At 41.0% G+C, this 26,179-nt stretch overlaps 2 protein-coding genes across 9 annotated transcripts in view; one reads left to right on the top strand and one right to left on the bottom strand.

The window, feature by feature from the left end:
* Window positions 1-5,253, top strand: part of NUDT5 (nudix hydrolase 5) — a 22,074-nt gene extending 16,821 nt beyond the window's left edge. For 3 of the 7 annotated variants that reach the window (XM_032473829.1, XM_032473828.1, XM_032473827.1), the window contains exons 8-10: window positions 381-389; window positions 494-547; window positions 2,178-5,253. In XM_032473829.1, the coding sequence (XP_032329720.1) occupies window positions 381-389; window positions 494-547; window positions 2,178-2,311 (197 nt within the window). In that variant the 3' untranslated portion in view covers window positions 2,312-5,253. The remainder of the gene's footprint in view (window positions 1-380; window positions 390-493; window positions 548-2,177) is intronic. The other 4 variants (XR_004317424.1, XM_032473830.1, XM_032473832.1 and 1 more) reach the window with 4 other exon arrangements.
* Window positions 5,211-26,179, bottom strand: SEC61A2 (SEC61 translocon subunit alpha 2). 2 transcript variants are annotated; one of them, XM_032473825.1, is made up of 12 exons: window positions 26,046-26,179; window positions 23,935-24,002; window positions 22,804-22,869; window positions 20,428-20,506; window positions 16,675-16,806; window positions 16,445-16,554; window positions 12,155-12,308; window positions 11,017-11,177; window positions 10,507-10,704; window positions 9,083-9,274; window positions 8,548-8,624; window positions 5,211-6,009 (listed from the first exon to the last, which is right to left on the bottom strand). In XM_032473825.1, the coding sequence occupies exons 1-12, from the start codon at window positions 26,050-26,052 to the stop codon at window positions 5,712-5,714; spliced, it is 1,542 nt and encodes a 513-aa protein (XP_032329716.1). In that variant the 5' UTR covers window positions 26,053-26,179; the 3' UTR covers window positions 5,211-5,711. The 2 variants fall into 2 exon arrangements, with proteins under 2 accessions (XP_032329716.1, XP_032329717.1); XM_032473826.1 differs by having other exon boundaries at window positions 5,739-6,292.

Here is a 26,179-nt window from a genome sequence, read left to right as displayed (position 1 = left end):
GGAACCATGCCTGAGAGCCTGCCATAAACAAGTCATAGCAGACACACCTGCCTCAAGTAATGCAGCTGTCAGAAAAGCCACTGAAACCCACTAAATTGATAAATCTATCAATCCATACATCAACTAATCAATAAATTGAATAAAATTCTCCCCCAAAATAAAATACATATATACGTGCTTAAAATTTGGCGATTAAACTTTTGATTTGGAGAACAGTAACTTTATAGTGTTGTAATTTTTTTACCATGAATATAAATGTAATTGGTAGAGCCCCAGGTTTCTGTTAAACTCTTACAGCCTTTTTGATGTCTTGCACAGAAGTCTCCAGGGGGTTTTGCCACTCCAGGCCTTGCTGAAATGTTCTTCTGTTTTATTTTCAGCAGAAGGAGGTACGTTGTCCACCTCTGGTGCAGTGGGAGTGGCCGCAGGCATTGTGAGTTGCTCTGGGGGGCTCGCCCATTGTTCAGCTTTGTTTTTCTTGGACTTTGTCTAGAATTTGTGGAGGTAATTTCCTTACCAAAGAACGACCTGCTGAAGAGGCTTGATGGTAAGCATTCTTGATCACCAGCTACCCACCTTGCTCTGTTTTCCCCGTCCCCGTGCCCAACGAACGGGGCACTGAATAGAATTGCTTCTTTCTGCTCTTCCGCATTAAAGGCAGATACCTAGGAACTGTTGTAAGACTGCAGTTGGCCTATAATAATATTCCTTTCTGAGTGGCATAGAGTTTGAGAATAGGAGCAAGACATTCTCTGTCAGGCTTTCATTAGGGGCTTTGTTTATTCTACAGAACAGTCACGATTACCTTTCTGCTGATTAGCCAGATCTGTTCTGTAGCTTAAATCTTTGACCCATCCATCCAGAGGTGTGGTAAATCTCTCAGCTGATCCTCAAATGTGCTAGTATGTTGGGTGACTCTTTGTGTGGCGTGTGAGTTAAAGGAGAATTTAACAGTAGTTCATTCTACAAATACTGATACACACCAAGTGTGACGTGTGATGTAATGTGATACAGGGAGCAGACCACCCAGCAGTGCGCCCCTGGGTAGGTTACTCGCCACGTAGTTACGCCGTGCGGCTCCTGGTCGGCCCATCTCAGGATTTTGTAGATCTGAGCAAGGAAGGTTACGTGGACCGACGTGCTCTGGTGTCCCTGCATGAGGAGGGACTCAGAAGGCGTGGCAGGGCCTTCGGGGGGCTCTTCTGTCAGCTGGGTCGGTCCCCACTCACTCACCATAAAGAAGTGGATGTTCATAAGTTTTTATTTTAAAAATTAGCTTGGAGCATTGTTTGACCTGAAGCTTTTGAGAGCTCTCCCTTCCTCCCTTGATTACCAGTGGCTCACAGTTTTATTTCCAATGTCTGTGTTCAAAAAGTCAAGAGGAATCTTTGAGAAACTGCTGTGGTTTCAGGTTCCCAGACAGCCTCCATCCCTGCATTACCTCCTAGAAACCAGACCTCAGGGTCTCAGGTCGGAGCTGGGAGTACTGGCCAGGAAGAGACGCGGTGACTTCTGGGGCGTTTTCTTGGGGACAGCAGGGCCCACCGGGGCGGGCAGTGCGGCTTCGAAGTGGGCAGGTCTGACTGGGTTGGAGGCTCAGCCGCCTGTGTGGTAGTGACAATTCTGAACGAGTTCCTTAGCTCTTCTCCTAAACTAGGAGCCCCTACCTCTGAGGAGGTGGAGTAAAGTTAAATGGGATAACCTTGGCACCCAGACCCTTAATGTTGTATGCTGTTGTGTTTTTGTTTTTTATATTAGAAAAGTATCTTTTGAGAAAAACAAAAATCCTTCTTCCAGCTGACTTCCCTCCTGGCCGTAGGAGAGGGCCTCGAGGAGGGAGGGAGGAAGGGGGAGGGGATACGGACATATCAGGAGGGAGGGCGGAAGAAGCTGTCGTCCTAGCTTTACTAGACTCACAAGGGAGTAATCTACTTAATTCCTGGACGAGTAACATTTGAGAAGTAGGAGGAAGGCCTGGGAGTTCAGTTTGCCGCAAGGAACAGCTTTCAGCACTTACCTGCACCTGCCGCGCGGGGAGGAGCAGGACATAACCCTGCCTTCCAGGAGCAAAACGTCTCTGAGCTTGTTCCTGAACAAGTGGCTGTAAGACGGGGGGCCGAGTGGCAGTCTGATGGCCTGAGGAAAACAGGCGTTCTCATGAGAGCCCCTGTGCTCAGTTTCTCAGCCCTCATTCTTGATGGTAAGGCCGATTCCAGTGTGTCCTGCGCACAGTTTAACCTGCATGTGGAACGCGTGTCCCCTGAGGAGGAGAAGATGCGGGAAGCGCCAGCCCTGTGTGGGTGGAGAGTAGCCAAGCCCTGGAGTGAGCTGTAAATGAAGTAACAGTTGAATCCATCAACTTACGGCCTTGCTGTTTTAAGGCATAAAGTCATCACTTTACACATGCGCTCTTCCTCCTTGTCCCATGCTGCAAACGTAGCCATGCTCTTAGATCCTTTATTCTTCCACTGAAGTAAGATCCTTGAAGGCAGAAAATGTCCTGTTCATCACTGTATGACCAGCAGGTTAGCTCAGGAATTGGTGCGTATTAGCTGCTCAGTAAACACTGAGCAAGTGAGAAGGGGTATGATTAGCCGGTGTCAGCTTCGTTACCTGACTTGTAACCCTTTACGTCCTCCAGCTCTGATGGCTGAAGAACAGCTGACAGTGGACGCCAGAGTCTATTCCTACGCCCTGGCGCTGAAACATGCAAACACGAAGCCGTTCGAAGTGCCCTTCCTGAAGTTTTAAGGCCAAAGGACAGTGGCTGTGTTTTTATACACAGAACCACCAGGCCTCCTTCACTAAGACTTTGTATTCAGCTTAGTCTTAATGTAGATTTGAAATTAGCTTTTTCATAAAATAAAAGCAACATAGAATGCATGTCGTAGTATGGAATTGTAATTACAGGGAGGTTGCAGCCTTCGTTTAAATGCTAAGCTACAGCTAATATTAAAGAAGAACATAAATGCATGTATGTTTAATCCAGCTTTAAAAAACAACACAAAAAACTCAGCTGTTACTTTTGTGATCTAGTCCAGAATACAGTATTTCTACAGGAAAAAAGCCCTGAATTGCAAATTAGGTTAACTCTTTCCACCACCCTCCTCCAAAAAAAAAAAAAAAATAGCAAGGTGTGCAAGGAACTGTTGCCATTAGTTGTTTGTTTTTTTGAAGACAGGCCTACAGGGACTTTCTTGGCCTCTCCTAATTGAGTTACCCACTATATGGAGTTAATCTATGTAGCGAGGGTATAAAATGGAAAGTAACATTTGCGATAAGCAAGTGTTTCCAGTTAGCGAGGGTCCTTACAGTCAGCTGATTACGGGAGGGTGACCAGCTCTTAGAAAAACGGTTGTTGGTTAAGAGGCTAATGAAAAGACAAAGCCCATCCCCAAGCACGTGTATATACTTTAGAATCTCATTTCCTGTCCTTACCTCAAAGAGTACTTGAAATTTCTAAAAACCAAATCCATAGGAATAAGGTTTACATGATGGTTTACGTGATGTGGGGCATTGTCTTGGTGTTAAGCCATGGTACAGCCACATAACACGTATCGGAAACCCAATACAATTGTTTTTAAAGGAAAAAAAAGGATTGTGTCTGGCTCATGCTGTGCCTAAAACCCCATCATCCTCAGGGGTCCACCAGCATCACTGGCTGTTTTCTTACCTCTTGAGCTTGGTGCTTGTGTGGACTTCTGTGGCCTCCAGCAGCTCCAGGACTACTGCCTTTTCGGTGTGGCCCCGAGCAGAAGTCTCTAGATGGTTCTCATTGGCCATGCCTCTGTCATGCTTCCAGCCGTGGATCCAGGGGTTAGCCAGGCCCCTCAGAGCCAGAGAGAATCGGGGGACTAATGCCAGAAAGGCTGCAGTATATTTTGTTTGTCTACAGGGTCACTGTCTTCCCTAGATATATTTTTAGGAGCAAAAATACAAGATCTTTATATTGTACTTCCTAAACAAGAATGTACAGAATTATGGAACAAGAGGACAAAGATCAACTCTTCTCATAAATATGTAAAACTCAGCCCCAACAACTTGCTCTAACAGTAGCCTTCCCCTATGCCTCTTTAAAAAAAAAAAAAAATCCTTGTTATAAATCATCGGCATCATGATTCTCCAGAGATTGCCACCCCTTTCCCTGAGCTCTCAAGGCCCATGTCCTGTAATTTCCCTTGTTACTAACTTTCCATCAAAATCAGGCAGAGACAAGGCATACATAAGACTGAAGCAGAGACTAGTCTCCAAACCGACCAGCCCTTCCAAAACCAGTCTCCATGGTAATTGAGAAATCTCCTCTTAAATGCTGACCAAGGAGAGATTTGTAACCCCTGCCTGTCCTTTCTGCCATTTCTCTTTCTAAGAGTGAAATGCAGAAGTGACAGCTAAATCCTAGAACGTCCCCTAAGGTGTTTTTGTTACCTATAAACACTCAAGGCTATGCTTTGGAAATTCAGTCAGTTTGAGAACTGGCAGTCTGTTGGCTGGCGCTGTTGGTGTAATCAGCATTTAAAAGTTGAAGAATTATTAAAATTATTACTATATTTTGGGGGGAGGGTATATAGCTCAAGAGGTAGAACACATGCTTAGCATGCACAGGGTCCTGGGTTCAATCCCCAGTACCTCCTCTAAAAAAATAATAAATGTAATTACTCCCCACCCACCCCCCCAAAATAAAATAAAAGCCATATTTCCACCTACTTTTAGGAAACACCTCTAACACTGGGTCCGTGTTTCCATGGTAACAACAGTCTGAGGACCTCAGAAGATGCTCTCCAGTGACCATGGCCACTGTCCTGCCTGCCTTTGTTTTCTCTGCCTTGCTCCTGAAATTAGCTGGCCTTGTGAGCCTAAGCTAAATAAAATACACTTCCCGCACTTAAACAATGACAGAAAACCACACAAATGAAAAGGATGTCTTTGAAAAATTAAGTTTGCTATCTTTGGACAATAAAGCACTTACTTTGAAAACATGAATTGTTTATAAAGAAATGTACTATTTCAAATGGAGGCCAAGATGTTTGAGACCACTGTTCTTCTGTTCTTTCCAAATGTTAGTCACAAAACTGAGTACCCTTATGTTGGTCACTATCCCTCCGTATTTTTTCGGGTCAAACTAATACATCTGCAGTATGTATCTCAGGATGAATTTTGTGTGAATGCAGTGAACTCAGACAAATCATCTTAGAAACCATTTAATATCAGACTTTATTTTTCCAACCGAAAGTTTTATTAAATAAAATTTTACTGTCTACTGTTTACACTTATGTTGCTGCTGTCAAGTACGACAGCAGACACAGATTCTAGCACGAATTACTCGTCGTTCACCCCCATTGAAGTACAGACATTGCTTGAGAATTAGATCTTTGCTTTAGGGATTAAAAAAAAAAAAAAACTGGAGCATAGGATCTTTTAAGAGTATTCTCAAGTGACGTGTTGGAATTCAAGGCATAGCCGATACAGCAAAACAGCACGGACGGTGCTGTCCCTGGGGAGGAGGGGGGACTGGAGGTCGGGAAATCAGAGGCGGTTATCTCTCATGACAGATGTGACGGAAAGCTCAATTCTGCCCACGTGGGCTACACGGCTGCTTTGAGGAAAGACAAATAGGAGGAAGGGAGGGTGGGAACGTGAACACTGTGCGTTAAAAAAGTATAAAAAGCAATTATATCTAAAATACAGATTAGATATAAATGTTCCAGAACTCATTAAATAAGCACAAAAATACTGGAAAGTGGCAATTTGAACTCTTTATTTTTAAGCAAGTCGGGGGAATACTGAGTGTTTTGAATGTTGTGTGCAAAACTGATCCACGTCACCATCTCACCGTCACAGCTGAACACGGCGAGGCGGGAACGCTGGTTTCCAGCATCACAGGCAACACTGCATGTACGTTTTGTAATGAATGATGTAAACTTCGGTTTTAAGGCAGCTGGTACTAACGCTGCACACAGGCTTAGCTCCGTGCCCATTTCAGAAATGGGACAGTTAACACTTGAAAACAAACTGTGAGAGAAAAGAAAGGGGACCAGCATTATCTGACAAAAACAACGTGTCAAAATATTTTCCCTTTCACACACACAAAAAGAAATACTGGAACATTTAGAAAAACAAAGCACCCATCCCACCAACTTCAGCCTGTTCCTTAACAAATATTTCAAAATACTGATAAATAATAGTGACTGCAAGCAGAATTCCAGTGCCAGAGCCGATGGCCCCGAGGAAGTCGGCCAACACAGACAGGGCGCCAATGCACAAGCCCCCGAACGCGGCCGCCGTGGGGATGTACCTGGAAGACAGAGTCCGGAGTCAGAGGAGGGGCAGGTGGGGGGTAGCTAAACTCCGCCAGCAGGGACAGTCTGCGGGACTGCTGGCTTGGACAGAGCACATACAGTTACATGTTGGTGAAAACTTGGTGATTAAGGGAGTGATTTGACTCCCTGATTGCAAGAAACCAGTTAACAGCCAAGAAAGGCAATACGTGATTTTCACGGCAGAAGAGGAGACTCCTCAACTGAGATTTAAGTGCTGGAATGTTTAATACTGTCTGTAATTGGGTAACCTTTAGCTCCCTCTTGTAGATGGAGAGTAAATTTCAAAATGCTTTCTAGGTATCAAATTTGTGTGACAAGGTCTGGATGATCGTCCTCAACAGTAACTCAACCTTGGCCCATGTTAGACTCACCTGGAGAGCTGTCAAAAAATAAGGGAATTGTATTTAAAATACTCCAGAGTGAGGGAAAAACAAAGAGGGGTGGGGGACGGTAGATGCAACAATAATGGCAGAATGGTAACTGCTAAGGCTAGACACAGCTGGCCACAGAGGTTCATTGTACTACTCCCTGCAATCTAGTCTATGTTCTAAATAAAAGGTTTAAAACAACCATGCCTTCTCAACAAATGGTTCTGGAACACCTGGATACCCACACGGAAAGGAAGGAATCTGAACCCCATCTCACACCAAACGCAAAAATTACAGTGGATCACGGACCTAAGTGGAAGAGGATAAAACTTTGTGAGCTGGGTTTCTTAGATATACAAAATGAAAAGCAGCACAAAGCAAAAGAAGAAGAAATAGGAAACTTGAACTTCATCAAAGTTAAAAACTTGTGCATCAAAGGACATCATCAAGAAAGAGAAAAGACAACCCACAGAACAGGACACTTTTTGCAAATCATGTGCCTAACAAGAGACGAATCCAAAATATCTTTTTAATTTTACAACTCAGTAACAAAGAGACCGCCCTATTAAAAATTTTAAATGAGCAAAAGAATTGAAGAGACATTTTCCCAAAGAACATATTCAAATGGGTAACACATGAAAAGATGCTCAACATCATTACTCATCAGGGAGAAGCAAATCAAAACCACAACGAGACACTAGTTCACACCCAGGAGGGGGCTAGCGCAGTGGTGGGGCGTGCCGCGGCTTCCCACGCCGCTGGTGGACGGAGAACGGGCAGCTGCCCTGGGAAAGAGCCTGGCAGCTCCTCAGCACGTCCAACACAGAGTTACTACACAGCCCAGCAAGTCCTCTCCGAGAGAAATGAAAACTACATCCGACCACACAAAACCCGAACACGTACTTCACAACAGCATCATTCATACAGCCAAGAAGTGGAGACAACCAAATTCTAATCAAATGATGAATAAACAAAACATGATATAGCCAAACAGTGGAATACTAATCACAAATAGTGGATGAACCCTGAAAACATTATGCTAAGTCAAAGAAGATATTCACAGAAGATCACGTGTAACTCCATTTATATAAAATGTCCAGAATAGGCAAATCTAGACGATAAAAGGCCTGGGGCTGGGAGGTAGGAGGGCTGGGTAGGAAGGGGGAGTAACTGATGGGTACAAGGTTTCTTTCTGGTGATGAAATGTTTTTTAAATTATATTGTAGTGGGGGAAGTATATAGCTCAAGTGGTAGAAGTCCTGGGTTCAATCCCCAGTACTCCTTCCAAACAAAAATAAACCTAATTACCTCCCCCCCCAATAATACAAATGAATAAATAAATTCAAATAAATAAATAAATAAATATTATTGTAATGATTACATACTCAGAATATACTAAAAACCCCAAAAAGCCATTAAACCATATACTTCCAATGAGTAAATAAAATGATATGTGAATTATCTCTCAATAAAGCTACATGAAAAAACCGACGCCTGGGACCCACCCCAGACCAATACATCACAGTTCCTAGAGGTGGGATATCAGTATTTTTTGAAAGCTCCCAGGTAATTTTACGTGCAGCCAGCCAGCAATGAGAACCTCTTACCTACAGCATTTTAACCCTGGCCTGAGCAGCGAAGGGAACACAGTTTCAATTAAAATAATAATTTATGTGTTAATTTTGATGTGGAGAACAATTCAGTTTTGTGTTAAATTTTCATTCTTTTGTATTAAGTAGAAGAAAAAAATGCTTCAAATATGAATTTAAACAAATTATCACTTTGATAGTAAATGAAAGATAGGTTGAAAAACCAAGTACGTAACACACACACTCGTATCAAGGAGAGTCTGGCGGCCTTACCTATTAAGCTCATGAACCATAGAGGTGTCCCTGTGGCCCCTCATTACCATTTGCTGCTCTTTAAGCTGTTTAGCGACCTGCGAAGAGGAAAACAATTTTTGAAATCAGACGCTACTATTGCGCTGTTTACTATCAACCAGGCTGTGCGAAGTGCTTTCTGCACTCTGACAAGTGAAACACAAGATGCTGAAGCAGGTCCTGTCGTATAAAACTGCCTTCCCTGAGGCACAACCACATCACACATACCTTAACCCAGGGTTTCACAAGCTTTTTTTAATTGTCACCTCCCCAAAGAGGAATTAAACACAAACGAGTAAGACTCTGTTGGGTAGGGGCTGAGCTTTGGAGGGTCACAAAGCACTGTAAAATCCAAGAATTTTTCACTTTCCAAGAACTAGTTTTTAACCCCTTGGGGGTGAAATCACCTCATTAAGAATGTATGAATTATAGTTTAAATTACTTGAGTGTATCAATTACCATTTGACACACAAAAATTATGAATCTTTTCTCATTTTCAAATAAAACGAATACTTACATCTTTGGCTGAGGAACCAGACACCTCTATCCACGTCTTAGAAAAGAACGCACACGACCCCAACATGAAGATGATGTAAACCACCACATGGACGGGGTCCTCGAATATGGCGCCCATGGACTCAGGGGGGGAAAGGTAGTAACAAAGGCCCCCCACTGGGTAGGAACGGGCAGGTCCTCCCCCACTGACATCCTACAGAACAAGAATAAAAAGGGCAAATGGTCACAGGGAATCAAATTCTGTTACGAGAACGGAAAAGCAGCACAGCTGACCCTTGAAGAACGCGGGGGTTGGGGCGCCGACCCTCCACGAGGTGGAAAATCCACAGGTACCTTACAGTCGTCCCTCTGTACGTAGTTCTCTGTATCCGTGGCTCTGCGTCGCAGGATTCAACCCACCGTGGATGGTGTGGTACTCAAGTATTTACTACTGAAAACAATCTGTGTCTAAATGGACCCGTGCAGCCCAGACCCATGTTGTTCAGGGTCAGCTGTGTTGTGGATAAAGGGAATCCCATTTCCTTCAACTCATATTCAAGAGTTACCGTCTTATCCTGTTAAACTTTCAATTAAAAAAAAATGGCCTTCAGTGAAAGCAGAAAGATATGTCGCTACAACTTAAAACACAACAGGTGGCATATTAAGATAAATGCATGGAAGGAGCACCGTATTTCAGGGATGACTGTAAAAACGAATACTCCTTGGAATACAAATTCTAGAATTACATATTCTACAAAGCAAAGGATCTTAGTCTTGTTTAATTCTACAGTTTTAAGGGGGGAAAAAGAAACTGCTCCTTGCTCAGGTGAAAAAATTTAAATCAATCAAAATGCAGTCCTACAGTAAGTCACACCTCGGTTGCAATGTGGCTGGACCGCTTCAGGGGAGGCCGTGATGAAGGGGATGTGAAAGAGGAAGTCGGGACGCACTGGATTCTACTTCTAACAACTCTGTTCTCTCTTCAATCTAGTAATTACATGCCTTTCTCCAGGTAATCGCAAATAGCTGACTGCCATTTGGGCCGTGGAAACCACGAGGCAGGCAGGAGAGGATGATTTCAGTATCCCATACGATCAGCAAATAGCTTCTTTGAGAAAAATGTTATTCTAGACAGCAGCGGAGTAAGATTACAAAACGGAATCACTTTCATAAGAGCAACTGCGTTTTTCACCTAGATGGTCACTCACGTGAGATGTGAACATGCTTCCTAGACAGTAAAATAATGAACAGTACTTGGCCAATCTTAGTCTCACAGCAGTTTTACAACCCTTCCACATAAACGATGAACTCTGCTACAGGTGAGTGAGTCTGAAAATGTTCTAGCTGCTGCTTCAATTACGGCTCATCTCTTCACGTGAAGAACAGAAGCATGGAACGCAAATTACGATCAGTTTGAATACTTAGAATAAATAGCAAAATACTCACGGCCCACTGTCCTAGTAAATTTACTAAAAAGTTGCCACTAAACCGAACTGACAGCATCTGGGAGATGACGTAGAGGTTGGACACCAGGGCGGACTGCAGGATGATGGGGATGTTGGACGTGTAGAAGAGCTTGATGGGGTAGCTGCTGTACTGCCCTCGGTAGCGGGCCGACTTGATGGGCAAGTCGACACGGAATCCCTGACAGACAGAGGTTCAGAGGAAGTCAGAGGAACTGTACAATCAACACGGGTGAGACGCAAAACAGTTACCGGTAGGGAACATACACAGACAACGCTAACAAACTCTCCCTTCGGCAGACACACGAAAATAGAAATCCTTTTCTAGTTCATAACCACAAAGATTTTGCACCTTAGAGTCTAAACAATGGAATTATTTGCTTAACTAGATTTTGAAGCACTGATTCGTTAGCTACTGACGTTTCAAATGGCATTCTCCTCTTTAAGAGCAAGCAAAAACCACACCCCACTTCAGTGAAGAAAGTATGCTTACCTGAAAATATATAACAACAGCAAACACAAAAACTGTAGCGATGAGGTTCATGAGATTGGGTAAATTCTGACGGTAGAAAGCCTCCCTTAAAGCCCGAACTTTGTCTGTCCTGGTGGCCAGTAAGTGGAAGAGCGCTATGACTGCCCCCTCAAACTCGGTACCTGGCAAAGCGAGACAGCAATCAGCTCTAGCCTCATGACCCAAAGCTGCTCCAAAGATCAAAACAAATAACCTTGAAGCTCCAGTACAAGGTAGAACATATGAGTCAAAATAATTCATCAATGTTTACAATACAGCCACATGAGGAGCTTCTGAAAGGTATTTTTCAGACCACTGAGGCAATGTATCGTTTTTCAGTATAAATCTGAAGTTTTCTCAAGAGACTATTCTAGATGAAAACAAAGTATAATAAACCAAAGCAAATATTTAGTTCATAACGATTTGCCTTGCTTTTACTTTAGGGAAGGGAAGAGAATATTGGGGGTGGAGTGGGGGGGAGATGGGGAGAGGCAGCAGCAAAGAGAATAAAGATGTCAGAACCAAAAGATCTGTGTTACTCTATCCAGCCTGCCTTTCAGTTTATTTTACCAAGTACATCAATAAACCATCACTGCTATTCTGGGACCAGGTTCGGCTTTAACCATTACAAATCCTGGATGGCATGTGAGAGAAGTGGAGATGGATAAAGGGAAAGACAAGGAAACATTTCAGAACTGAGGCGCCAGTACAAAGCCAAGGACAGCAGCAGAAGTACTAGTGCTCCCCGATGGGACAGTAACAGGGTTTTCATCGGAAAAATCTTAATCCACTACCTTTCTGTCCCCCCAGGAATGCTGAAATCAGTCAAAATCAATGACTTCTACAGCAATGGCTTAGGCAAATAAATTTTTTTAAATGTCTGCAACCACTGACATTTCAAATGAGCAGAGGGTAAAATTTAGATATTCCTCTTTCTGAAGTAGTATTTCATACTCCACCAATCTCTGCTTACTGGCTTTGGGACGACTGGCATCCGCTGTCGCCTGGGACAGCAAACCAGGACATATCCGGGCGCGCCCTGCTCCCCCCACCCCCGGATCGCGCAGCACCCCGCCCGCCGCGCTCAGCAGTTGCAGCCACTGTGCACCGTGCACTGTACCTCTGCCTGTGTTAATGGTAGTGGGACTAAAGGCCTTCCAGACAATGGTTTCACAGATGTTGGTGGCAATAAAGAGGGAAATCCCAGACCCCAAGCCGTAACCCTTCTGTAGCAGCTCATCTAACAGCAGCACAATCAAACCAGCAACAAACAACTGTGGGGAAAGAAAGGCAAGTAAGCGGAAGCAAGAACAAACTCAAGAAAGGGGAGGGGAATACCACTGGCTGTTTTCAAAGTTTGGGCACTTTCCACATTAAAACCTCACTGTGCAGCATCACTATGATGACTCCCTGCATCTTTTAACCTGACTTTTGTTTAGTCAGAAGCCAAGTGTGCGAATCAGAGGGCTGGCAATGTTGTTACATTATAAAGCAGACATTTTGACTTTTAAAGTGTATTTATACACCATCTAAAGAGCTTCTCTTAACAATGGTTAAGTAAGGCCTATTGAAAGGCACACTAAAACAAAAACGTTCAGTTGTAGCATTTATGACACCAAGAAACTGAAAGCATTCCAAGTAGCTTCAAGTAAGTGAAAGGCCAAATGAATTATGATAAAATAACAAGATTCAACTTCATAGGCCATTAAAGGAAGAGCATGTGAACTATGCTGATACTTTTAAGTTATACATAACATAAAACACATACAGAGTAAGGCGAAAACTAAAGCACAAACAAATACACAGATTATAACAATGTAAAAACGCATTCGACGCATATAGTGACAAAAATTGAATGTAAATTTGAAGATAATTAAGGGTTTACCAGGTTAAGCTCATAATGTTTTTTAAGAAATGAAAGCATACTAACTTTATGTGAAATTGAAAATTCTTAACTTTCCTTGTGGAGAACACATTTCATTAAGAGCATGCATCAATTAAACATAATCCACAGCCTTGCAAGGACCTCCCCGGTCACGTGACTCCTTCCCTGCACTTGCGTCACCTAATGAAGAGGGGAAGAAAATGTGCTTCTATGCCCCCAGCCTCAACTGTCCCACCTCGGAGACACCCTCCTACAGGAGCGAGGAGATGCCACGCCCACCCTCCCAGCTCCAAAGCTGCCCACCCTCATCGCTTACTCTATTCACCGGACACCCCAGCGTGGAGAGAGGAGTACAGCGCACCATTCGAAACCTGCTTACCTTACAGGGGTTTGGGTTTTTTTTCCCCTTAATTCATTTCAATGGCTGTACAGAGCCTAGCTTGTCTACTTACAGTCTTTCAGTTTGACTTTCAATGGACTGTAAAAAAGGTAAAATTCTCAAAACTTCTTTTTTTTTTTTTTAAATTGAAGTACAGTCAGTTACAATGTGTCAACTTCTGGGGTACAGCACAGTGTCCCAGTCATGCATAGACAGACATATAGTCACCTTCATTCTAAGTTCTCAAAACTTCTAAGAGAGCTCATGAACCCTTTACTGTTTGAAAACCAAGTTTACCACTTTGACAGGATAAAAGACAAGGTAGGACTTGACTACTGAGATTTTATTTTGACAATTATGTAACAAGTACACACTCCCAGTCATAAATATGGACACCCAGCCCTGTATGGTGCGTTGACAGCTATCCACAAACTACCGGCCACGCAAAAAGTGTGACCATGGGCTTCTGATTAAATGACCTGTCCAAGGTCACACAGGTAACTGTGAAACAATGGTAATTCTCCAAACCCCTGTTCACATCAATGTCCATCTGACTATAGAGTGATTCGTGTATATCCAGTGAAAATCAAACTCATGCTTTTCTAATTGGACAAAGGAATTATAGAGAAACCTAAATGAGAAATGGTTTTTATAATTAAATAAATAAGATAAAGGACCGTAAAAAAGCATGCATGTCTATAGAGGAATGAGAAATCAGGAACTGACAGCATCTCTTTGACTAGAACCCAGTGATTAAAAAAAAAAAACTGAATACTAACTCTGCTTTTCTAGAATGTTCAATACATACACATCTCTAAAGGTATAAAAAATAATACTACATTTCAACCCTGCACATGCGTGCGAGCACACACACAGCACACACATGACCCAGTCTGACAAAACAATACTCACCTCTACTATGTGCCGTGCACACTGGCACTTTCTATTTGTTTTAAAAATTTTAATCAAGACCCACTATTCTGATTTCAAAACTCACTAGTGGGAAGACACTGACCATGTGCATGAAACAAGAATAATTAAGGTGAAAAGTCCCTTACATAACAGCATGCAAATAGTTTTCAAAATTTCTAGGTGAAAACATACTGATCCAATCATATGTCTGCTGTGTATCCACACACTGTCGAGGTTAGCAAGGCCTTAAAGAGGCGCAGCAGGTCACTACCCACCGGTGATCAAACGTGAAAGATCTCTCTGTAGTTAACAAAGAAGCAAGCACAAGACAAGTATCTGTGCACCGGAACTTACGCAGCCTAGCACATATCCACCCGACTTGTTACGTTCCTGGTACTTAACTATTCCTTCATTTCCAGTACTGCAAAAAAATACAGCTTAACTCCATTTTATAGCAATTCAAATGCGTAACTGACTTCACAAGAAGTCAACCAACTTGACTTGAACTAACCAACCCAGAAATCAATCAGCTGAGGTTCCTTAAGACTACAGACATACCTTACTAAAATTCTACAGAAATTTTACTGATGCGTAACATTCTAAGAGCTAGATGCCAATTCTGAATGTCTTTTAAAAATCTGGGTTATTCTAACCAAGAGTCATAAAGCAAATGCTAGAAAGAAACAAAATAAGCCAACAACGGGTATATCAATTTCCTCACACGCCCACAAGCATGTGAAAAGAGCCAGAGCACTGAAAGACACCACAGCCAGCTTTCAGAGGGTCTGCTCTCCCCATCCACTGCAACTCTGCTTCCTGTTAGAAGGGTTATAAATTTGCCAGTCAAGTATTTTGTAAATGGAGAAGTAAGATAATGTCATTCCTTAAAGAAATGTAATGTATACCAAATGGGAACCCATTGGGACTCAGAAAACTACCTAATAAAATAGTCCCTCAAAAATCCCCCCTAGTCAAAAGACAAAAATATTTCCATTTCATTAGAAAAGCCCTCTGTACTGATATGATGTCCAATAAATACTTCAACAATCCCATTCTCCTGGCTCTCAGTCACACTCACTCAATGATCTTCTTACTATGATTTGCTTCCTATGAAAAAAAGACAGTCAACCATGCCAGTCTGAAATGGTTGTTACTTCTCTTTCTATATATATATATACTAAAAAACTGGTATTTTAGTTTTATTTTGAACTATTTTCTGACCTTGATCCTTTTGATCATTAAAAAAAATTTCCTAAATTAATCTTAATTTCGTATCGTGAACAAGAGGCATTTCCAAGATAACCAGGACTCTAGATGTTGTGTTTAACGTAAGCAAACTTCTTTTCAAAATCCAATAAATAACTGTTATATAACTCAAGTACAACCCGTTCTTGGGTAAATTCTCTAAGTGATTTTTAAAGGATTATACCTTAGAGAAATACCTTCCAAATTTTACATATTTTAAGATACTTAGTAGAGGGAAAATTATGTTGGCCTTTAAAAATTCCATTCCAAAGTACCCATTTAAAACTCCATAGACTCGATGTAGGTATGTTTATGTGGTATTTCACTGACTATAAAGTAGTAGTATTTGTAATGCCATTATTTTGTGTAGCACTAAGAAAGAAAAAAATACTGCCAATTAACTATGACACAGTAACTTATTACAAAGAACTTTTATTTTCTACTTATGAAAAAAGCTTAGAGTTAGACATAGATGTCTACCATCTAGCTTGCTCTTTCTGTGCCTTTATACACAATAACTTTTCATTTCAATAGCAAATTACAGCAGATTGTTGGAAGACATTTTAAACAGCAATTAAACTCACCGACACGTTATCTCAAGTATATGTATGTGTGTATGTGTCATATACCAACAATGTAACAGCTGTGACCCTGCTGACACACACCGCAATCGTGACTGTCACAACTGCCACCTGACCCCAACTGTAGGACACTAGCAGCTCTAACAAAACATCCTGATTTCAGAGACATCAAAATGTGAGGAACGTGCATCTTAGAATCAGTGGAATACAGCTGATCTGTAATCCTTTTATTTACACATCTACAAGGCTATTACAATAAATTTAAATTTTTTACAACAGTCAAAACACTATGAGTAAAATAATTCAGAAGTAAGAAAAGGAACATATCAATTGCCTAAAGAATTGTTACAAAAGAAAAGAGGATCACACTGTCTCCGGCCCGTGCATGTAAAATGCAGGCTTCCTCACCTGAATGATGATGAGCAGACAGATCCCGGCGCCCATTTCGGCAGGGTCCCCGTACATGCCCGTCATGACGTACACAATGGCTTGCCCAATGGTAATGATCATACCAAACACTGACAAAAATGGGGGAGGAAGGAGTACACGCTTACAATCAAAGACAAAAGGGACTAGAAGAATCTTAACCACGAAATTCTCAAATTTGGAAAAGGCTATTTAATTGTGTTAATGCTCACGTTTCTGGGCTCCATTGAATAGGGCTCTGTCTTTGGGTGTATCTCCAACTTCAATGATTTTGGCTCCGGCTAACAACTGCATAATCAAACCAGATGTTACAATTGGGGAGATCCCCAATTCCATTAAGGTTCCTGGAAAGGAAGGGGAAAGAAGTAAACAATCTTTACTATACCCAATGCAGATTAATTTAAAAGTGTCCCAGCCCTTAATCATGTCTACTGAAATACATGCTTAAATGTTAACAAGCAAATTTTCATCTGTTGAATATTAATTGCTAAAAAAAACCCTCTTATTTGTTAACACAACCTCACAATAAAGCAACAAATCAAAATTACTATAAAAACTATAAAAACTTAAATTCCTGTAAAATCTAAACTTAAACTGTTAAAAAAATCCTTTGAAAGAAATCGTCCAAGATTTCCATCCATATCACTGTATTTTTGAAATTTATACTAAATATTTTAACGCAAAATTTTAAAATTACATATAAGCCCAAAAATTAAATAAATAAAAAATTCTATTTAAGAATATTTGTCATTCCCCTAATATAAAATCTAAACTTATAAAGTCATCAAAATCAATATTGTAGAATATTTAGAGGTGTGAAAAATGTTAATGACACTGTAAATAGGAAAAAACATTCAAAAACAGTAATGTACAGTTTGATTTCATTTAATATTTAAGTGGAAAATCATTTCCTGTTATTTTAGTCTGGTTATCAAGATGTTTTTATTGTTATTTTTACCCAGTGAGATTATGGACAAAAAACTTTTTTTTGCCTTTCTATTTTCTAAGTTTTTCTTTACAAAAAACATGCACTATGCTTTTAATTAAAAAAATAAGAAAACCAAATACACCAAGTGTGTAAGACACTATGCAGAATGAAGTAATTCCACACAGCCAAGACCATGTGGTCATTCTGTCAGAGCACAACCTTTTTTTGGGAGAGGGAGAGGTAGGGAGAGGGTGGTAATTATGTTTGTTTATTTTTAGAGGAGGTACTGGGGATTGAACCCAGGACCTCCTGCATGCTAAGCATGCGCTCTACCACTTGAGCTATACCCTCCCCACTCAGATTACAACCTTGAATCCTGGCTTTTATAAATGCTGAAAAGGTGCCCTTAATGTGAGAAAAGATTCTATCTTAAAAGGATTCTTCATGTCTTCTTAGATACTTCCTCAGTGGTAAAAGATAAAAACATGTTCTATTCTTAAAGCTAGTGGGCAGGTAGGTAGATTTCTTTTTACATCAAATCACCAAAATTTCTAACTATCAAATGGATCTAGTCTAAAAATTAATCCAATTAAGCTTTAATAAACATTTCACTTAGGAAACATGGCACTTCAACTCAGTAGGGAAAAGAAGGATAAATGGGCCTTGACAAATGACTGGCCATTTATAGAAGATTAAGCCTAGATTCCTTACCCCATGACTTACACCAAAATAAAGGCCGGATATTTAAAAACATTTAACCATAAAAGACAAAAAACAAAGGTACTAGAAGTACTAGACGTGAGTATGGTTCTAATCTTGAAAAAGATAAAGCCTTTCTAAACATGACAAGATATCTAAAAGCCACAAGGAAAAAGATGGACGATCTGACTAGATACAACTACGAACCCTCTGCGTGGCAAAGGACAGGTAAAAGAAAAATATTCAAACACAAGCGACAAAGAGCTCAGATCTCTAACAGGCAAAGAATTCCTACAAATGAATTTTAAAATGAACAAACAACAAAGGTGAAATAAGTCAGAGAAACACAAATCCTGTATGATATAACTTATATGTGGAACCTAAAAATACAACACACTAGTGAATATAACAAGAAAGAAGCAGACTTACAGATGTATAGAACAACAGAGGTTACCAGTAGGGAGCGGGGAGAGGGGCGATACAGAGATGGGGGTGTGGGAGGTACAAACTACTGGGTCCAAGACAGGCTCAAGGATGGATGGTACAACACGGAAAACAGAGGGGAAAAAAACACACAGAAATATAGAAAAATTTAAAAAGAGATAAATGATGTGGTCACTCCCAATAATGCTCTTTCTCAGGAAAATACTGAAGATATAGGAGAGGACCCCAGCCCCCAAATCTGTACTATGTGACTCTGAAACTTTAGCCAAAACATAAGAGGACGTTCAAGCTCACAGCACATAAGACAGCAGACGCCAGTGTGTGTCTGTCTGACTGACACAAAGACTCAAGGACAAATGTCATCCGCTGGTGGAAGAGAAACGGTCATTCTCACACACCAGAGCAGAGTGTGTAAGATAATACAAGGCTTCTGGGAGATAATTAAGCATTATCTATCAAAAATTTAAGTGTACATTCCTTGTCAACAGTTAAACTTATGTAAAAATGTACAGAAGTGTGATAGCGTTCATGATAGCATTGGTTATGATATAAAATTGGGGGAGAAAAATGCAATGTATGACAGAAGACGACCATGAAGGCCTGGAGTCATAGTTAGACTGCACTCCTTACTTTGTCCGCGAGCCCTCATGATCTGGCTCTTGGACTCACCTGCAGCATCACATCCTACCACATTTCCCCCTTCCCTCATTTTCTTCCAGCCACACTGTCTTCTCCCTTGTTCTTGGAACACATTAAGCAAACTCACACCTCAGGGCCTTTGCACTTGCTATCCCTAGAATGTTCCCCAGATCTTCACATGGCCTTCTCTCTCTGTCCTGCAGGTCTCTGCTCAAGTGCCCCTTACCTCTCTCAAGACACACTTCATGTAGACTCAGGTAGAATAATGATAACCTCATGACAACAAGGACATTGTCTTGACGACTGCTAATCTCAGTACTGAGACAAAGCTGAGCTCATAGTAAGAACTCAACAAATACCTGCTGAAGGAATGATTAAATAAATCATGGCATATCCATATAATGGGTATGTATATGGCCATCAATGAAATATCTCATCAAAGATATTAAATAATAAAGCAAGTAGCAAAATAGTTATAGTAGATCTTATTTTTTAGTTTAAAAAAAGTATATAAACTCATAGATGTGAATACACACGAGAGAAAAGGTCTGGATGGATATTTACCTGTCATTTTCCCTGGAGTTACCCCTGAGAAGTGAGACTTTCATTTTCAGCTTTGTATCAATCTGAAATGTCACTGTATTTTTTTTATAACGAACAAATATTACTTTCTCAATCTAAAAAAAAAAATCACTCAAAAAGCCCCTCCTGATCCAGCCCCTTCCTGTCTCTTAGCCTCACAGGGCAGCATCCCCTGCCCAAACACCCAGCCTGTGTCCTGCGGCCTCACGCTTTCACTTGGGTGTCTGTCTCTCTCCCATCGGTCCACAGGCTGAACTCCACCTCAAATGCTCTCCCAGCATCACCTCCTCCCTGACACTGCACATCAGGGTCTTTCAGTCCCATGACAAACCCAAGATTACGTGTCAGAGGGTCCACGAGATCTCCTGAGATTTTATGAAAAACCCACACGTAGGAGTGTGTACTACCTGCATTCTTCTAGGGAGAGAACGCATCACAAAGCTCTAGACAGTACTCTTCACTCCATTCTGTTGTGCCTTTACACTCTGTGCGTATTTCTATTATTACAGTAAATACACAGTTTTGTAATTACTTCCATGTTGGTCTCGTCTCTGAGGCAATGAGTTTCTTTTACCATATCCCCCCCACAGACATCAAAAAACAGTTGTTTCCACATTTCCACATCTATTTGACGTCAGTACTAGCACGGGGGAAAAAGAATAGCAGCACAGACCTCTGTTGGATGCAAGGATGACTCTCATCCAGTAGAAAGGATCTGCAGAATCTGATGACATGATTCCAAATAGTGGTATCTGTAAGATTACATAAAGTATTTTATAAAACTGTGTTATATACATGAAGTTTGTTGGGGGAGGGTATAGTTCAGTGGTAGAGTGCATTCTTAGCATGCACAAGGTTCTGGGTTCCATTAAAATAAACAAACAAACCAACTAACCTACCTAATCCACCCCCCAAAATTAAGTTTGAAACTGATTTATAATGAATCTACATACAAAACAGAAACAGACTAACAGACACAGATAACAAACTTATGGTTATCAAAGGTGAAAGGAAGAGGGCGATAAATTAAGAGAATGGGATTAACAGATACAAACCACTATACATATAATAGATAAGCAACAAGAATTTACTGTATAGCACAGGAAACTATATTCAATATCTTGTAATAACCTATAATGGAAAATAATTTGAAAAATATATATATATAACTGAATCACTTTGCTGTACACCTAAAACCAACATAGTATTATAAATGAACTATATTTCAATTAAAAAAAACAAAAACACCTCACCCATTAGAATGGCTAGTATTAAAACGCTCAGGAATGCCAAGAGTAAGCAAGGATGCAGAGCAACTGGAACTCCTATACCTGCTGACACGACCACTTGGGACAGAGTTCATTTCTCACAAAGTTGAACATATATTTACCATAAACCCCAGCAATTCTCCTAGGCATTCACTTAACAGAAACGAAAACAAATATCCACAGAAAGTCTTGTACAAGAATGTTCACAGCAACTTATTTTGTTATAGCCAAAATCTGGAAACAACCCATACGTCCACCAAGTGACAAGATGAACAAACTGATATGATCACACAGGATACTCCTGAGAATGAGAAGGAAATGAATTCCTGCCACAGGGACAACATGGATGAGTCTCAGAAAGCTGATGCAGAAGTCAGACACTAAGGAGTCATGCTGTAAGTCTGCATTTACGTGAAGTCTAGAAAAGACACATCAAATCACAGAAACAGAAAGCGTGTCAGTGGCTGCCTGGGACTGAGGTGCGGACTAAGAAAGATGAAAAGAAACATTCTGGAGTGACAGAAATGCTCTATATCTACTGAGGTAGTAGGTACATAGGTGTCTGGACATTTGTCAAAATTCTTCAAGGTGTGCACTTAAAAAAGTGAAAAAAAGGAAGAAAAAACACATAAAAAAGAAAAAAAGCAATGAATGAGTGCATTTTGCTGTACAAAAATTACACCTTGAAAAGGTTGAATTTTTTTTTAATAAAGGGGGGAATGTCCAAAATGCCAAAAGAAGATGGTAGGAATGTGGATGATTCTTTTTTCTACTTTCCTACTTCTTTAAAAGTTCATTCTCCCTGACCACCCAGAAGAATTTTCACCTAAGTAGATACTAAAATATTTTAATGATCAAATCATTTCACTTTTCAAAAAAATACATTTGGCTTTTCCTCAGCTCATAGACTTTATTTGTTCTATTGCTTCCTAATATAATTTTTTAAAACTTTCTTACATGTATATTGGTACTTTTCAAAATCCGCTAAAACTTTACCTAAATTATCTGATTCCTCCCAACAACCCTGTGAGATGGGCAAAGTCACGTTTTATCCTCATTTTATGAATTTAATCTCTGCAAAATTTTATTTTAAAAAATCATTGAACTTTATTAATGTATAAACACAGTATATCCCTGGGGTTCTAGAATTTGATTTTGGGGAATTTCTAAATAATACTTGTTATTTACAACATGATTAAAAGCAAACAAAATGAAAAAATATTTGTACTATACGTGTCAAAGGTTTAACACTTTTATATATAAAAACCTGTCATAAATCAATTTTTAAAAAGCTCAAGAAGAAAATGGGTAAGGATCATTAACAGAAAACTAAGGAAAAAAAGGAAATAACATTCAAACCCACCAGTAAACCGAAAGAAATATACAGCAGAAAAAGATAACCATTTTCACTATCAACTCAGATCAAGAAGAATGATGCTTAAAATAATTCGGTATATTTTTTAACATTTTTTATTGATTTATAATCATTTTACAATGTTGTGTCAAATTCCAGTGTAGAGCACAATTTTTCAGTTACACATGAACATATATACATTCATTGTCACACTTCTCTCTGTGAGCCACCATAAGATCTTGTATATATTTCCCTGTGCTATACAGTATAATCTTGTTTATCTATTCTACATTTTGAAATCCCAGTCTATCCCCTCCCACCCCCCCAGTATACTTATTATTTTAACTAAAATAAGTTTCTTGAATTATAACCAACCAAGAACTTAGAACAACAGTATAGACATTTATATAATATTATGGTTACGTACCTGACAACATACTAGGAAAATGAAGAGAGTTATAGCAGTCCACAGTACCTTCTCTCTAAACTGGATCTGTGCAACAAAACACAAAGAATGATCACTCAAAACCAAGAAATAGCAAATACAAAGCAAAAATCCGTATTAAAGCTTAACCAACATTCCACATCATGACATGCTCCTATTACTTACTCTTAAAATACTCTCAACCTAGTTAGTAGCAGCTAAAGCAAACAGCTGAACTTCTCAAACATAACTTTCTTTACTTTTCCAAGAATTAGGTAATGTAAATACAGGCAGGCCTCAATGCATTTTACCATTTAACTGAAACTAAAAAGGATGAAAAGACAGATCCAAAATGCACACATTTCAGTTAACACCGTATCGTACAAAGCTAGGCCTGCCTGTAATACAGATATTTCACAGAATATGAAAAGCAAGAGTTTCTTGGGATGCCTTACATGTAATTGGAACAAGTATTTTTATAACCTCAAAGCAATAAAAAAAAAAGAAATATAGTTCTAAAGGAAACAGTAATTTTAACAAAAGTTTTGCTCCTCTCTATGTCCCTATTCTGGTTAGTTTTGTGAGAAATTGCAAGTACAGTAGAAGAGGAATGTCTGGGAACTGGCCAGTTTGGGATTAACAATATTTCTGGAACTTAAATGCCTCAGCTCCAAAAGCTTACAATGATGGAGAGACAATCTGATGTGGTCACAATATATTCTGAATGCACTGCTGTGATTTTTCTTTGCACTGAATGAATCAAGACATGGGAGATACATACTTGCACAGCCGCAATCCATTTATGTAAAACAACCCAGCAGACCGGGTCATTCCGAGCGCGGTCGATCACAAGAGGAGAATTCTGTATTTTACCCAACACACAGGCCAAAGAAACCCTTGGTTTGGAAATGTTACAACTTACAGAACAGTCATTTTTGAAACCAGGAGACAGTCCATCTAGATTTAAAAGGTCTATACTAGTTTCATTCACGTTGTTCCTCTTGAAAGGAGGAGGAACAGGTAGTGTTTCTCCAAACACAACCAGAAAAAGGTTGAGGAAAATAAATTATTGTAGCTAGTTTCACAGAGTTAGTCATTTAGCTACCCTCTAGATTACCAAAACAGTCTACTTACTTTCCTTTCGGGTTTCTGAATTTCTGGTAGAACAGCACAGAAAGGTTTGATAACTTCTAGAAATTTGACTGTTGAAAAGAAAAAAAGAATAAATGCCCCTATTACAAAGTTTTTAAAGTTTTCTGTATCCCTTTACAGAATCAAATATAAATGTTCTCTTTTAATGGCAATCCATCCCATCCCCACCCACAAAATGAATTAATCATGATGCTCTCCATTCCAAATATAGAAGGGAAGAGAAATAATTCAAGCGACAAATGAATCCAAAGGTTCAAGGGCTGGTCAGTAGAAGCAAGTAACAAGTAAGCACGCCTTTAACCACGACTTTGCTTCTTCACGCCTGAATCCCAGCCCCCTTGTACACACAGAAGAGTGATCCTTTAGTGAGCATCATGACAGCAGAAAGAGCAAACACAAGCTACTACGTTACCCAAAGACAATGCAAGAACACAGAACACATCAGAGGAGGAAAGAGGAAAGCACAACAGGAAGGGGCAGAAACTGCAGAACTGACCATTTGGGACTGAAAGATACTGACATGCGTCAGTGAGAAAGAGCACGAAGTCTTCTATAAATAGGTTTTTAAAGTACTGTATACAATCCCTACTTCATTTCATTAAGTCACCGAATTCACTGCTTCGTCGCTCTTCCACATAAGGATCTTCAAAGTACTTGTGTTATTTACAATAATCAGTCCAAAGAATGACCATTACATTTCATGAGGAAAGAACTGTTTTCCCAGACAACTCATAATATCTCAAAGTAAGATAAACCAAGGTTCTTTAAGGATAGACACTCTTGTATGGCATGGCTTAAGTCCAGTCCTGCCAAAGAACTGGAGGATGAAGATGATAATCTCTCAGCCTTTGCCAGCGTTTGTAATGTGCAGAAAAACAAGAAGACACAGCTAGCTATTAGTTATGATCGTCTTCCCTTACCAACATTGGATTCTGTATACTAACATCATGAAATTGTTTTAAAACAAACTTGGGTAATTACACGGAGGCAGTTAGCCAAAAGCCGACTATGCTCTCTTTTTATGAAACCTCTCAAAGTGACGGCAGCCACTGATGTGTGACAGGAGAATTCGGGAAATCTCAGGGGCAGATGTCTGTTACCCTAGCATCATTTCAGACTATTTGGAAAGCAGATCTGAATTATAAAAGTGTTCATCTCTAATGCAAAACAAATGTCAATCACATCAGGAAACTTCCTAGAATCCTTCACTTCTTTTCCTTCCCACCTCAAGCCACCCTCCCAGATTTCTTGGCTTGTGATCATGTGTTGGAGTACTCGTGTTCAAGCAATGCTCCAGTCTGCCACTTGTCCATTCTGTTGCAGAATTTAACTCTTTATACTGCAAATTCAAGGCCAAGGGTCTCTTCTGCTTCCTTTCTGTTAATTGGCCAATGGGTGCAGTTTGGGTTTGCGGTAAACCATTCGCCCAGCAATCACCTGAACAGCTCTGTAAGTGTATTTGTGAAGAGATGCGGTGCTGAGGATTTGGGAGGGGGCCCTCCAAAGATCCCCATTATACAAGGCCTGGTCCCTAAGGCTTATACAACGTGACACACGTTGAGTTTTCAGTAAACACGACAGAATGGCTGAAATGAAAATTCTAAGGAAAACGCTATGCCACCGATTGCCTCCTTTCCTCCCCTAAAATACACGCCATGCATCACTTTTTGAAAAACGAAACAAGTCAAGGAGCTTCATTCATCACAACTAACATGCCAAGGAAGGCTGAGTTGGGAATAAAAATATGAGTTTCCTAAGCTCCTGAAAAATTAAAAGTGGTCCAGGTTTCGCCCGGTTCCTTGACTCCCCGCCCCCAAAGCCTGTGGCCTCCTGCAGTGTCCTCCGCTCCCAGTCACCCCTCGAGCGCAGACCCCGAGCCTCCGGGTCCCAGCCCCGCAGCCGGCCCGGGCGAGGCCTTCGCGTGGCTGGAGGAGCCTTGGCGGAGGCCCTCGGCAGAGGCCCCCGGCCCGCGCCCTCCGCAGCGGCCCCGTGCGGCCCGCACCTCCCCGACCCGGCGAGGGCGGGGGGCAACCCCGAGCGGGCGCCTGCCCCACCGTGCGCGGCCCGTCGGCGTCCGCGCCGCCGCTACTCACTGCCCATGGCGGCGGCTGGGGAGGCCCGGCGGGGCCCAGCGGACTCGGCACGGCCTTCGCTCGGGTCCCGCGGCTCGGGCCTCAGCACCCGCTCGCGACGCGCTCCGGCCAGCCCGGCGCAGGCTCCGCCCAGG

This window comes from Camelus ferus, chromosome 35, assembly GCF_009834535.1.
Source record: "Camelus ferus isolate YT-003-E chromosome 35, BCGSAC_Cfer_1.0, whole genome shotgun sequence".
Taxonomy (NCBI): domain Eukaryota; kingdom Metazoa; phylum Chordata; class Mammalia; order Artiodactyla; family Camelidae; genus Camelus; species Camelus ferus.
Note: the sequence above shows the minus strand (reverse complement) of the source record. Positions and strands in the feature narration are given on the sequence as shown.

Excerpts from the sequence above, each read along its gene's own strand:
- SEC61A2 (XM_032473825.1), bottom strand. Across the intron at positions 10,705-11,016 it reads CTGTTGTTATATATTTTCAG|GGATTCCGTGTCGACTTGCC; the intron begins GTAAGCATACTT and ends TCTGTCTGTCAG. Across the intron at positions 6,010-8,547 it reads ATGGTTCATGAGCTTAATAG|TTTGTTTTCAAGTGTTAACT; the intron begins GTAAGGCCGCCA and ends TTTCTCTCACAG.